The sequence below is a fragment of the Mustelus asterias genome, chromosome 9 (assembly GCF_964213995.1).
Source record: "Mustelus asterias chromosome 9, sMusAst1.hap1.1, whole genome shotgun sequence".
In the NCBI taxonomy this organism is placed as follows: Eukaryota; Metazoa; Chordata; class Chondrichthyes; order Carcharhiniformes; family Triakidae; genus Mustelus; species Mustelus asterias.
In genome coordinates this window covers 102,070,517-102,083,706 of record NC_135809.1, presented here as the reverse complement: position 1 = coordinate 102,083,706, position 13,190 = coordinate 102,070,517, and the positions used below count along the sequence as shown (strand labels likewise).

Genomic DNA, 13,190 nt, shown 5'->3' with positions numbered 1-13,190 from the left:
ATGTTCGGATTACTAGTCCAGTACCATCATAGTACAATTTCGCCCAGATTTTATGTCAGTTTTAACCTTTTTATATCAGTTTTAACCTTTTTATTTATTACACCCTTGACATTTTTGAAGTGGAAATATAGAAAACCATAAATTCAAGGATAGCTCTGATTCAGTATAATTTTTAAAGATAAAATGGTTTATATCAGTGATCTGGTATTCTGCTTGGGGATGAATGGAAGACGCTTTCATCAGGAGATGTAATGGGTTGACTGAAAGCCATGATACACAGGTCGTTGCATATCCTCAGTGGAGAGAGAAAGGCTCCAGACTGGCGCTGCTCCATTTTGTTGAGTGAGCGGAATTGGTGCGGTGCAGTGCAACCTGCACCTCAGCAGGGGGCGCTCTGCGTACCCATGACGTCACAGGCAGAGGAGGCGCTTGCCCCTCATCGGTGCGCGAACCTTGGCTCGAGAGCCACATTGCTGCCGTGGTTTCTTCTCCCTTCCGTTAAGTTTTCCCCCCAAAATCACAGACACGGCTCCCCGAGGTTTTAAATGCGACGAATGTCAATTAAAATCAACTGTTCCCCGCACTGTAACGTTTAGAGAAAAAAAATGGCGTCGGCAGGTACCCGGGAACGTGAATAAATCTCAACCGCCATATCTTCGCTTCCTGCGGCGGGGGGGAGGGGGAAATGATCCCAGTGATGCTCTTTGATTGACGTGGCGTCTGAGCAATGGGAAGCGTTAGTGGGGGTGGGCGGGTTCCGGACCAATAGGGGGGGGGAGAGGCGAGACTAGAGGGGGGCGGGGCGGAGCCGCGCTGTCAATCAGGAGGCACTGGCCAATGGGAGGCTACCCGCCTCCCATTGGCCAGTGCCTCCTGATTGACAGCGCGGGAGGGAACGGAGCCGCGCTGTCAATCAGGAGGCACTGGCCAATGGGAGGCGGGAAGGGGGAGGGAACGGAGCCGCGCTGTCAATCAGGAGGCACTGGCCAATGGGAGGCGGGTAGGGGGGGGGAACGGAGCCGCGCTGTCAATCAGGAGGCACTGGCCAATGGGAGGCGGGCAGGGGGGAAGGGAACGGAGCCGCACTGTCAATCAGGAGGTATTGGCCAATGGGAGGCGGGTAGGGTGGGGGAACGGAGCCGCGCTGTCAATCAGGAGGCACTGGCCAATGGGAGGCGGGTGGGGGGGCGGTGCTGGCGGGAAGGGGGGGCGGTGCCGCGCTGTCAATCAGGAGGCACTGGCCAATGGGAGGCGGGTAGGGGGGCGGTGCCGGCGGGCGGGCTGATGCTGGGATTCAGGGTGAGGGGCCCGGCGCCGAGCGGCCGCCCTGGGTTTCCGCTCCTGGTGCATGGTGGGCGAAGGGAGGAATTGTTGGAAAAAAAGAGGTTAGTAATTTTTTTTTACCCAGTATGCCCTATTTCTTTTACCCAGATCAGCCAAGGTTTTAGTTGGTGATGGGGTGGGTTGGAGGGGAGAAGTGTTGGTCAGGCAAAACATCGACTAATTGGTAGTTTAGTCACCGTTTGGAAGTTAGTTTGTTGTGCTAGATAATTAAGAGTGGCTTCCCTCCCTCTCTCTCCTCTCCCTCTCTCTGTTGTTTGCTGCTCGGTACATTTTCAGATTTGTCATCCCCGAACCACCAACCGCAGGAGCTGAGCGGATGTTGCTGTGGGCCACCGACCCTTCTCATTTACTGTATAGTTATCTGTTTATCCCGATGGAAAAGGATTATCTGGCTTTTGTTACCTGACCTTTTTACCACGTCGTCAGTAAAAACAGTCCAACCGTGACATATGGTTTTGTGCTCTGTTTACCCATTGGGTCTAAATGAGCTCACCTGGCTCTTCTCCCTTGTAAGAGTTGGGCACTGCTAATGTGTCGAAGTGAAATAATAATAGCAGGAAAACGTTAATAATGTACACTTGGAGAGGGGGTTCTGTAAACATGTGAAAGGGTTGTTCGGATGAGGGGATCTGAATCCGAAACGTTAGCCCCTTTTTTCCGCAGATGCTGGTTGATCTGTGGTATATTTCTGCTGTCTTTTATTCTATGTGCTTTTTCAGGATTTGTATTCTTTGTAAACTACGTTTGCGTTTAAAAATGACTGTACTTGGTATTACTGTAAACGATATTAAAGTAGACCCTGGTCACTGAACTCTACAGTGGAATGTATAATTATTAATAACATTATTAATGTGCTTAATGCCAGGTGAAGTCTTGACAATTATTCTTCCATTACCAAAATTGGCCTTCTACGTAAATTGTATACATTTTTGCAGGTATAATTTTCATTTGTTTTTCATCTGAATCCATTATTATGAGTTTGTTACTGGTTACATAATATTTCCTTCAAAATCACTATATCATAGTACAAAGGACTGTCCAAACTTTTTATTGTGTAGCATCTGTCTACATTTACAAATAAATGAGAAAATTCAAGGACTAATATGTATTAAAACATTTGTAAGAAGCCAAATACACACCCAAGCATGCCCATGTTTACACAGCCTATGTTACAAACTAACTTTAGGAGAGCACGATATGGTAACTTAAAGGGTCTGTAGTTTAGAGCCCTTTCTCTTGGTACTCTATTTTGGTGCTATCAGTAAAGAAATATATGGCCATAGATTTGTTTCTCTCTCTACTCATTACGGGCCTTTCTGTATGAGAAGACTTGGCCACAGATTTTTTTTTCTCTCTGTGCTTATTACTGGGCTTTCTGTATGAAGAGACTTGGCAACTTGTGCTGTTTTCTAGCATCAAACAGACAAAGTGAACCTATGAGCTAGGTTCCTTGCACTATTTATTGCCAGTCAACCATATTTGTGTACAAATAGAAAATGCTGTAAGTGCACATTGATCAGTAATCCTTTTTTAAAACTTTATAGATCATGTGTGTATGACCCTGGTCCACTTATACTATTGTACACCTGTTGCAATTTTTAAAAATTCCATGGGCTTTGCAAGATGTTATCAGATTTCTTTTTTTGTTGACTTACCATTTTGATTTTTTTAATATCTATTGCATGATATTGTTTTCCCTTGGATAACTCTCATTATCCAATGCTTGCAGTAATCTTGTCTGAACAGATAGGCAGTTTATAAGCACTCTGTCCTGGTATGCTGTACAGTTTAAGCAAGTGAACCTCCGTGTGTACTTGTATGCACAGTTCTGGGTCTGTAAGCCTTGCTAAACTGCTTGAGCATTTCTGATTTTGGTAAAAGGTGTGATCCCACAGGAAGATTGTACTTTGCACAGCAGGACACAGGAGCTGCCAGTATTTGTGCAGACTTACTGGTAGTTTGATTTCAGGTTTTTAAGTATTGAGAGTTTGCGTGCATTTCAGACCTCAGGTTCACCAAGGAGAAATAAATGATATTTTTCCTGGATGCCAGGATGGACTACCTAAGACTTTTTAAAATTAGTTTCTGCCACCTCCAACATGATGCCAAACATGTTTTTCTCTCCCCTTTCAGCTTTCACAGTAACTTCATTGCAGGGTTAATGTAAGCCTACTTGTGACACTAATAAATAAACTTAAACTTCTGAAAAGACTGTTTCCTCAGCTACAATCTGGTCCTTCCTCAATCACCTCCAACATCTTTTCTCTGTCTCAAGGCAACTTTCCATGAAGCATTTAAGTTAGGACTGATAAAGTGGCAGCTAACATGCTATAAAAGTCAGGGTCAAACCAAAAAAAGGCCCAACAATTACCCCATGACGTTCAATAATACCACTATGGCAGAGTCTTTCATCAACACCTTTGGGGACACTGGATATAACAGCAGGAATGAAGCAGGATGCTTTGTGATGGGTGACCAATGCTCCTGACTTTTTAAAGCTTTACCACCACTTGAGTTTGGCATATCCACCACTTGCTTGGATTTGTGACAACAGTACTCTTGGTTGGCACCTTACTGCTGCACTGAATATCGACCATCAGCATGCTGTTCTTATGGCATCTATTATGTAGATGATGCATTGCAGCAATTTACCAAGCTCACTTCAACTGTCCAATCACCTGTGATCTCTATTACTGGAAATACCAGGGCCACTAATGTCACTGGGACATAACCACCATCAACACCCCCCCCCCTAATATTGTGATTTGCACAAATATCACTTCTTCCATTGTTCCTGTATGAAAATCTTGAAATACTATACCTGACATCATAATGGGATCATTGTTACAAGACAGTTCAAATAGACGGTTCACCCATCAATCTTGAGCAACTGGCAGATCAATAATTTGCCATTGGCTTTACAGCATACATCCTAAAAACAAATCTTATTCTTAGCTGCTTCGTTCATATTGATATTGCTTTATAATATCTAGCTCGCAAAAAAGACCTGTCTTCAGCTAAAATGCATTGGAAATCAATTCTTTTCCCCCCAATTTAATTCATTGTAGAGTAATTTTATTGAAAATATTGGTACTAAATGAATTAGTTTCAATTGGGAAAAAGGGTTACTTTACTACAGGATAAGCTTGGCTCGACAGGGAGAACTTGTCTTGGACTTAGAAGGCCATTGGTTCAAACTTAACTCTGAGATCTCAGCATATAATAGGCTGTTAGAGTAATACTGAAGAAATCATGATTGAAGACTTGGTTGTGTGAAGCTGAGCCACATGTGAATAGGTCCTTAGTTCAATTTCTCAGCTTTGCAGAATTAACTGATCTCAACCGTGATGGGCACTGCAGCACCTTTTGGGAATGAAAAAAGTAGCTCAAAATTGATGTAAATGACCTCAACTGGAAATTGATGACACAGAATCAAATTCAGACCAATAGAAAAAATACCAGAACCTCTGGAATCATACTCCAATGAATCAAACCTTTCAGAAGAGGAGGAAGATGGGAAGGAATAGTTTTGCCAAAATAGAGGAGAACAGTTTTTAAAAAGTTGTTGGAACCTGAAAAGTACTGCATGTATTTATAGACAGTATGGTAATTTGGTATTCATGAATATGTATTTTCTTCTGAAAACTGGCTTGGTTGAATTGTATGGTGCATTGGGTTCTCTAGACCCTGGTGTGAATCTAGTCCTGAATGATTCGTTGAATGTCTCTCTTGCTGCCAACACTAATAGAGACGTGAATCAGAATCACTGAGTTGTGGTCAGAAGGAGGCCAATCGGCCCATCGTGTCTGCACCGGACTCTGAATGAGCATTATGACTTTAGTGCCATTTTCCTACCTTCTCCCCTGCACATTGCTTCTATTTAAATTATCATCAAATGTCTTCTTGAAAGCCTCATTTGAACTTGCCTAAAAAAAACCCTCCTCGGGTGAGGTGCCCCACAGCATGAACCGCCTCGCGGAAATGTCCTCCGTGCCTTTTTCTACCGCACAGAGGCATTTCCTGTGCGGGCTACTGCTGCACACCTTCCACTACCGCGTCCTCGCCTGTCACCCGGATACACCTTGGCGGGCCTTGTTGCCGCCGGGCGGCGGAGGTCCCCAGTGGAGGTCCCTCTACGGAGGGATCTCCCCCAATTACATTGGGGACCTGGGGTGGAGGGTGATGCATGCAGCAGTTCCGCACAACCATAGGATTCACTAGTTCACGGGCTCAGAAGAGTGCCCCTTCTGTGGCCTTGTGGAGACCATGGACCATGTCTATGTTTCGTGTCTTAGGCTGCACTCCATTTTTGTTTTCCTAAAAAACCTTTTATTGATGTTTTGTTTGCACTTCAGTCCCACGCTCCTGATTTACGGACACCTGGTGCGGAGAGGGGAGGGTCAGGATGGCGACCTCCTCGTGAACCTGTTCCTGGGCCTGGTGAAACGTGCCATTTACCGGACCAGGCTGCGGGCGATCGAGGGGGCCATCCATCCTGACTGTCTGCCCCTCTACCACGGCTACGTTCGCAGCCAGGTGTCCCTGGAGAAGGTGCATGCGGTGTCCACGGGCGCGGTTGACACCTTCCGTGCCCGTTGGGCACCACAGGGGTTGGGGTGCATTATCAACCCTGATAATCACATTTTAATTTGATGTTTTCAAGTTTCCTTTGTACTTTGATTTTTGTTCGGGCTGTTCCTCCTTTTTGGGGAGCTGCCCCTTTTGCTTTGTCCTGATTTAATTTAGTTTGTTTATTTGGTTTGACCTTAAAAGAGGCCACCACACTTCCAGGCAATGCATTCCAGAGCTGAACCACTCATTGTGTGAAAAAGATTTTTCTCACCGCGTTTACTTCTTTTGCAAATTACATTAAATCTGTGCCTTCTCATTCTCTATACTTTTTCAAGCAGGAACAGTTTTTCCCTATCTCCTCTGTCCAGCCCCTCATGATTTTGAACACCTCGGTCAAATCGCCTCTTGGTCTTCAACCCAAGGAAAACAGGCCCCACTTATCCAATCTATCTTGATGCTTGCAAGTTTCTCATTTATTCAATCCCAATGAAGTTCCTTATGGAGATATGACTACAGTACAAATCTGCCATCTAACTAACCAAATGTCTTCAGGATTATGAAACTAGTAAATGTAGAGAAGTTGTTTCCACTTGTGGGAAGACCAAAATTTTGGCCATAACTAAGACTGAATTATAAATGGAATCTTAGCTTAAAGATATAATAGAAAAACATCTGGAAACCAAAAATATAAAGAGTAATCGAGGATTTCAATAGGGAAGGTCATGGTTGAATAACCTTATTGAATTCTTTGAAGTAGGAACAGAAGGTTAGATAAGAGTAATGCAGCAATTGTAACACATTTGGATTTTCAAAAGGTCTTTGGTAAGACCATCATAAATGAAATCAAAAATTAGGGTTCATTTTTGGAGGGGTTAAATTGGAAAAACAGGAATGTCTGCAGTGATGTCCTCAGGCTGGGATGGTTGGTCAACAACTGCAACCATGTTCCTTTGTGTTAGGTATGACTCCAACCAGTGGAAAGTTTTCCACTCTGATTACCATTCACTTCATTTTGTGGGAGCTCCTCGCTGTTACACTTGGTCAAATGCTGCCTTGATGTCAAAGGCAGTCACTCTCCTCACCTCTGGAGTTCAGTTCTTTAGTCCAAAGCTGTAATGAGGTTAGGAGCCGAGTGGTCCTTGCGGAACCCAAACTGAGTGTCGGTGAGCAGGTTACTACTGTGTAAGGGAATACAGTTTAAGAATAGAGATCTTTCTTTTTAGATGGAGATAAGGAGATGTTTATTCTGAGGGTCATTGGTATGTAAGATTCTCTATTCCAGAAAGCAGTGGAGGCTGGGTCATTGAATTTGTTTTAGGCAGAGTTAGACAAACTTTTGATATGTAAGTGAATCAAGGGTTATGGATAGGAAAGTGAAGTTGAGACCACGACCAGCCATGATCTTAATAAATGGCAGAGCAGGCTGAAAGGGCTGAATTCCTGCTCCGAAGTTCTGTATTCTTTAGTGTCACTTGATAGCACTGTTGATAATACCTTCCACCACTTTGCTATTTATCAAGAGTAGACTGATGGGGTGCTAATTGGCTAGAGTGGTTTTGTCCCTTTTGAGGACAGGGCATGCCTGAACAATTTTCACATTGTTGGGTAGATGCTAGTTTTGTATCTGTACCAGAATATCTTAGCTAAGGGCACTGCTAGTTCTGGAGCACTAGAGCTCTGACTTCTCTCTCTTTGCAGAAGCTGTTAGACCTGCAGAGATTTTCTTGCATTTTCTGTTTTTGTTTCAGATTCCAACATTTGCAGTATTTTGCTTTTATCTTAGTTCTGGAGCACTGCTGGGTTGTTGCCAGGTCATGATGTGGAGATGCCGGCGTTGGACTGGGGTAAACACAGTAAGAAGTTTAACAACACCAGGTTAAAGTCCAACACGTTTATTTGGTAGCAAAAGCCACACAAGCTTTCGGAGCTCCGAGCAGAAACTGATAGCCAAGTTCCGCACACACGAGGACGGCCTCAACCGGGATATTGTGTTCATGTCACACTATCTGTAACCCTCACAGTTGCCTGGACCTGCCGAGTTTCACTGGCTGTCTTGTCTGGAGACAATACACATCTTTTTAGCTTGTCTTGATGCTCTCTCCACTCACATTGTTTTGTTTCTTAAAGACTTGATTAGCTGTAAGTATTCGCATTCCAACCATTATTCATGTAAATTGAGTCTGTGTCTTTATTTGCCCTGTTTGTGAACAGAATTCCCACTCACCTGAAGAAGGGGCTTGGAGCTCCAAAAGCTTGTGTGGCTTTTGCTACCAAATAAACCTGTTGGACTTTAACCTGGTGTTGTTAAACTTCTTACTGTTGTTGCCAGGTCCCATAGCCTTTGTTGCATTCAGTGCTGTCAGTTGTTTCTTGATACCACATGGAATAATTGGCTGAAGATTGACATCTCTGATGCCAGGGAACTTGGGAGGCAAGTGAAATGGATCACCCACTCGGCATGTTGATCTGAAGATGGTTGGAAATGCTTCGGCCCTGACGTGCTGGCCTCCTCTGTCATTGAAGATGGGGATATTTGTGGAACTACGTTCATTCATTTGTTTAATTGTCCACCTTTGTTCATGACTGGATGTGGAAAGGCTGCAGAAGTTAGAGCTGACCTGTAGGTTGCGGTCGCCTAGTCTGTCTATTGCAGTGGTCTCCATGCTTTTTAAGCATAAGGTCACTTTTAGAATCTAAATTCAGTACAGGGTCTGCTCTCAAAAAAATAACTTTACTAAAACCCCCAAAAATGTACCCCATGCATAACACTCATCATAGAATCATAGATACCCTACAGTGCAGAAGGAGGCCATTCAGCCCATCAAGTCTGCACCGACCACAAGCCCACCCAGGCCCTATCCCCATAACCCTATACATTTATCCTAGCTAGTCCCCCTGACACTAAGGAGCAATTTAGCATAGCCAATCCACCTAACCTGCACATCTTTGGAGTGTGGGGGGAAACCACGCAGAAGGGGGGCAGAATGTGCAAACCACACAGACAGTGACCCAAGTCGGGATTTGAACCCGGGACCCTGGTGCTGTGCCGCCCTTTTCTTAGTGTGGTGTCACACAATCTGAGTGCGGTGAAGTCTGGGTTCTACTTTGAGATGGCCAGTCTCATACAGTCCACCAGATGGGCATCTGTGAGACGTGTGCGATATTAGGACTTGATGATTTTCATCTGAGAAAAAGCCATCTCACAAGAGGTATGTAGAACCAAAGTGGACCTTCACTGTGAGCGCTCAGGATGTGAGAAGAGGGTGCTTCTCTCTGTTTACAAGTCCCCAAAAGTCTTTATCCCTTGACCTAGCTTTCAACTCTGTCATTTTGCATGGCCAAGTCCACTGCTTTGTTCAAACACCTGCTGAAACTTTGCTGTCAGTTCTCCAATGTCCACTTGAAGAAAAGGATTTGTGACAAACATAAAGATTTGTTCCATCCTTCCTATCTCCTGAGTTCATTTGTTGAATTCATTTTCCAAATTGTTTAGGTGGTCACAGAATTTGTTTGGATGGAAGCCTTTCTGTTTGACCTGTTGTTGGATTTTCTCCAGATTTGAGAAGTGCTCTGTAATTTTGTTCTTTAACGAGGAGGACCAAAGGCCCAGTTTCAACTTGAGTGCATTTACTGCGCTGATCATGTGTGACAAGTTTCTGTTCCTTCCTGGAGTTCATGATTCAGCTCATTCAATTTTGCACTTATGTCCATAAGAAATGCCAAGTCTTGCAACCATGCATCTGACAGCTGGCTGTACAATTAATTTCTTAATTTAAGGAAGGTGACAATTTCAGAGAGCAGATCAAAACATTTCTGGAGGACTTTTCCTCGACTTAATCACCTCACATCTGCATAAAGGATTAGCTCACCCGAGGTGGCATCAAGCTTATTGAGTAACGATTTGAACAAGTGATGTTACAGAGCTCTGGCACGAATTGAGCTGTGATGTGGAGATGCCGGCGTTGGACTGGGGTAAACACAGTAAGAAGTTTAACAACACCAGGTTAAAGTCCAACAGGTTTATTTGGTAGCAAAAGCCACACAAGCTTTCGGAGCTCCAAGCCCCTTCTTCAGGTGAGTGGGAATTCTGTTCACAAACAGGGCATATAAAGACACAGACTCAATTTACATGAATAATGGTTGGAATGCGAATACTAATACAACAACTTTAATTACCTGAGAAATGTCAATAACCTTGCTCGCTAATGCTTATTGGTGGATAATAGTTGTAATTGTGAAAGGAGGGGAATTCAGGATCATTTCTGCTAAGTGCAACAAAGCCTGCATCGATGGTGCACCATCAGTTATGATTGAAACTAGTTTCTTGATCGGAATGTTTTTCTCAGTCACATATCTTTTGAATTTGTTGAAGACATCCTCACCTCTTGTCCTATCTTTGAGTGAGAAAGCCCTCCTTTGTTGTTGTTGAGTCTTTGAATGCCATGCGAACGAAAGCAATCAACTGGGCCTTCCGTATCTGCCATGTTTACTGATTCATCAAACTGCAGTGAGAAACAGTCACAGCCTGATAAGTCTTGGTGTACATTCTGAGACACATCCTCGAACAACAATTCCACCCCTCTGGCTACTGTTAAAGCGCCAAACGGCACACTGTTGATGGCTGTCATGATTTCATCTTTGTTTTTAAAGTCTTTGAACAAGATGACAGCAGCAGCCGTCATGGACTCCTTGATCACTTCACCATCGATGAATAATTTCTTGCGTTTCGCCAGCAGATGACTAATTTGAAAAGATGCCTCTGTAGCCTTGCTTTTAGCCACAGGTTTTGAAAAGAGGGGCTTTTGAGCTTTCAAAATTCCCTTTAACTCCCTAACTTTCTTCGTCCAAACTGTGCTGTTGAAAGGAAAGTTTTCTTGAAATTCTGCATGCATTGTCTTGTTATGCCGTTCCAAATTACTACTTTTACTCAAGGCTACACTCTGTTGATAAATAAGACCAATGGGTCTTGTCTTTGACATTCATAAAAAGAACTTCACTTTCCTATTCCTGGTGAAACTGGTAGGTTTTCGCCCTCTAGGAGGTTCCTGGCTCCTTGCTTTTCTTCACCCAGTTTATTCCAAGTTTTGGCACCTGCTATTCTGTAGGTAATGAGCTAATTTGCTCATCATTGAGAATTTTGAGTCTTGCACATTTTTAGTGTGGTTCGGCAGCCAATGAGCTGATTTGCTCACCACCGAGAAACCAAGTCTCGTGCATTTTTGGGGCACTCTTTTTGAAACTCGGGGATCGAACTGTCAACTATCATTCGACCCTTGTCTTGTAGAAGCTAGAGGTCAGGAAATGACCCATTTGCCAGAAATCCTGCACTTTCTGCCTTGAATTGTAGCCACAGTGTTGATTTATGTCTTATCCTGTTAAGCCACTGGTCAAAGTTGACCCTTGAGTATTGATGTGGTGCTATTGAAGATCTAGGTGAGCTGACTTGACTTTCTTGTTTGATATGGTCGTTACCGGACACTTGTGTAAGGAAGTACTTGGCTCACAATTTACTATGATACCATGTCCAAAATCAGGTTCTTGTATCTGAGGAATGTGTAATTTGCAGACTTTAGGTAGATGAATCTGTGGTTCCTCTTAGAAAGTGAAGTACATTTTAAAATTGTTTTTTGGAATATGTTGGGGTGTGAATATAATAATGTCTGCCTGTAGAAGTTATAAGATCAATAATTACATTTTTATTGTAGTTTTAAAAATGCTCTAAGCTAAATAAAAACAGTCAAAAAAAAAGCGCAGGTGTTCCTGGAGCAGGAACCAATTACAATTTGTGACTCAGGTGCAGCCATATACACAAACAGAATAGCTTTTGAAAGACCATCTGCATTATTGTTTTCTCATGTTTCAGTCAAGCACTCCCAACTACAGCAGATTTGATGATGTTTTTTGGGATGTAACATTAACACTTAACCTGCTGAAGTAAGAAGTACAATGTTTAATCGGTCTGCCGGATGACATGTCAAGCTTTTTTAAAGAGTCAATGTGAATAATGAAGTCAGGTAATTATGACCTTTTTCTGGTTTATTGCTTAGAGTAAAATGAATCTACATTTAGAAGAGGCAATAGGTTTACCATTAAAGGGGTACGTTTTCAGCTTACTGTGTTTTGAAAAATCTTTCTGTCCATTTGCTGAGTTGTTTGTAAATTAATAGCACTCTTGTTGATGCCATATCTATATTTAAGAAAACCTTAAGACGTATCAGAATGTCCATTTTCTGAATTTTTGTTTAAATTTAGCACTATTTTGTGTATTTTCAGAGAGGGCACTGCGTGCTAAATGTAAGAACAATTTTGCTGTTATATGAATATAGTTCTGAACAATTGAGTGCAATCTTAGTGATAATTGGAATGTATTAAACAGACAATTTTGAGCTGCAGTGGTGAGGTAATCTTTCGCTTTGTAAATAATTAGTGTAATTGTTCTTAGAATACTGTGTACAGTTTTGGTCATTATAGATGACAAAATATATTGCAACTGTTGATATTGTGCAGTAGAGAGCAGCCAAACTTACACAGGGATTGGACCAATTATATAAATTAACCATGACCTCTGGAGAAAAGAGGAGGTTGACTGGGGATATGATTGCTCTTTGTTTAGGATTGTAAATGTAGACCTGTCAAAGTTTTTCATCTTGCACTCCATCAGAACGCTTCAAGAATACCAGTGCAAGGGGAAAACAAGAATTTATATTGTGACAAAGGACACTTGTCATAATCAGCATTCTGCTCTTTGCAGTGCAAGTTGTTATTTTCCCCTTATACTGATATTCTTGTGAAATACCCAATGTGTGCAAGATGAAAAGCTTCGCCATGTCTATTTTCAAGCAACTATAATGTCGATCATGGCAAGCTGTTACACTTTTTCCAAGAATTGTACAACCAGAGGACGTGGTTTGCACTTCAGTGGGGTAAATTCAAATCTAGCCTGTGGAGAATTTCAGTGAATTAATGGCAACTTTGTTGAATATGTTTTCTAGGCAGTCAGTAGGATTAGATGATATTGATTCCTTCAAATGCAAATTGGGTTTCTTTTAGAAAATAATATTTTGGGATACGCTGAGTAATTTGAAACATGAATTCCTTAAATGTGGCATGCTTGGGAGGAAAAGAGTGACCTTTGGCTCCATGGTTCCCAAAGTGTTCCACCATAGATAAGCCCATGTCTGGGCCTATTGCAGACTACTTAATTGGGATTCATTGTTACAATTAGTTAACATAATTATTCTATTATGCAGCTACCTGGCCTGTAGCAGGCAAAC

At 42.7% G+C, this 13,190-nt stretch overlaps 1 protein-coding gene across 8 annotated transcripts in view; it reads left to right on the top strand.

Annotated features, from left to right (window-relative positions):
- Positions 1 to 13,190, top strand: part of znf143b (zinc finger protein 143b) — a 94,662-nt gene that overhangs the window by 14,545 nt on the left and 66,927 nt on the right. For 2 of the 8 annotated variants that reach the window (XM_078220695.1, XM_078220694.1), the window contains exon 1: positions 1,262 to 1,385. The exons of 2 other annotated variants lie outside the window; for them this stretch is intronic. In XM_078220695.1, the coding sequence (XP_078076821.1) occupies positions 1,349 to 1,385 (37 nt within the window). In that variant the 5' untranslated portion in view covers positions 1,262 to 1,348. Of the gene's footprint in view, positions 1 to 500; positions 619 to 1,261; positions 1,386 to 11,779; positions 11,931 to 12,185; positions 12,317 to 13,190 lie in introns of those variants that run through there. 4 more of the 8 variants (XM_078220700.1, XM_078220697.1, XM_078220696.1 and 1 more) reach the window with 4 other exon arrangements.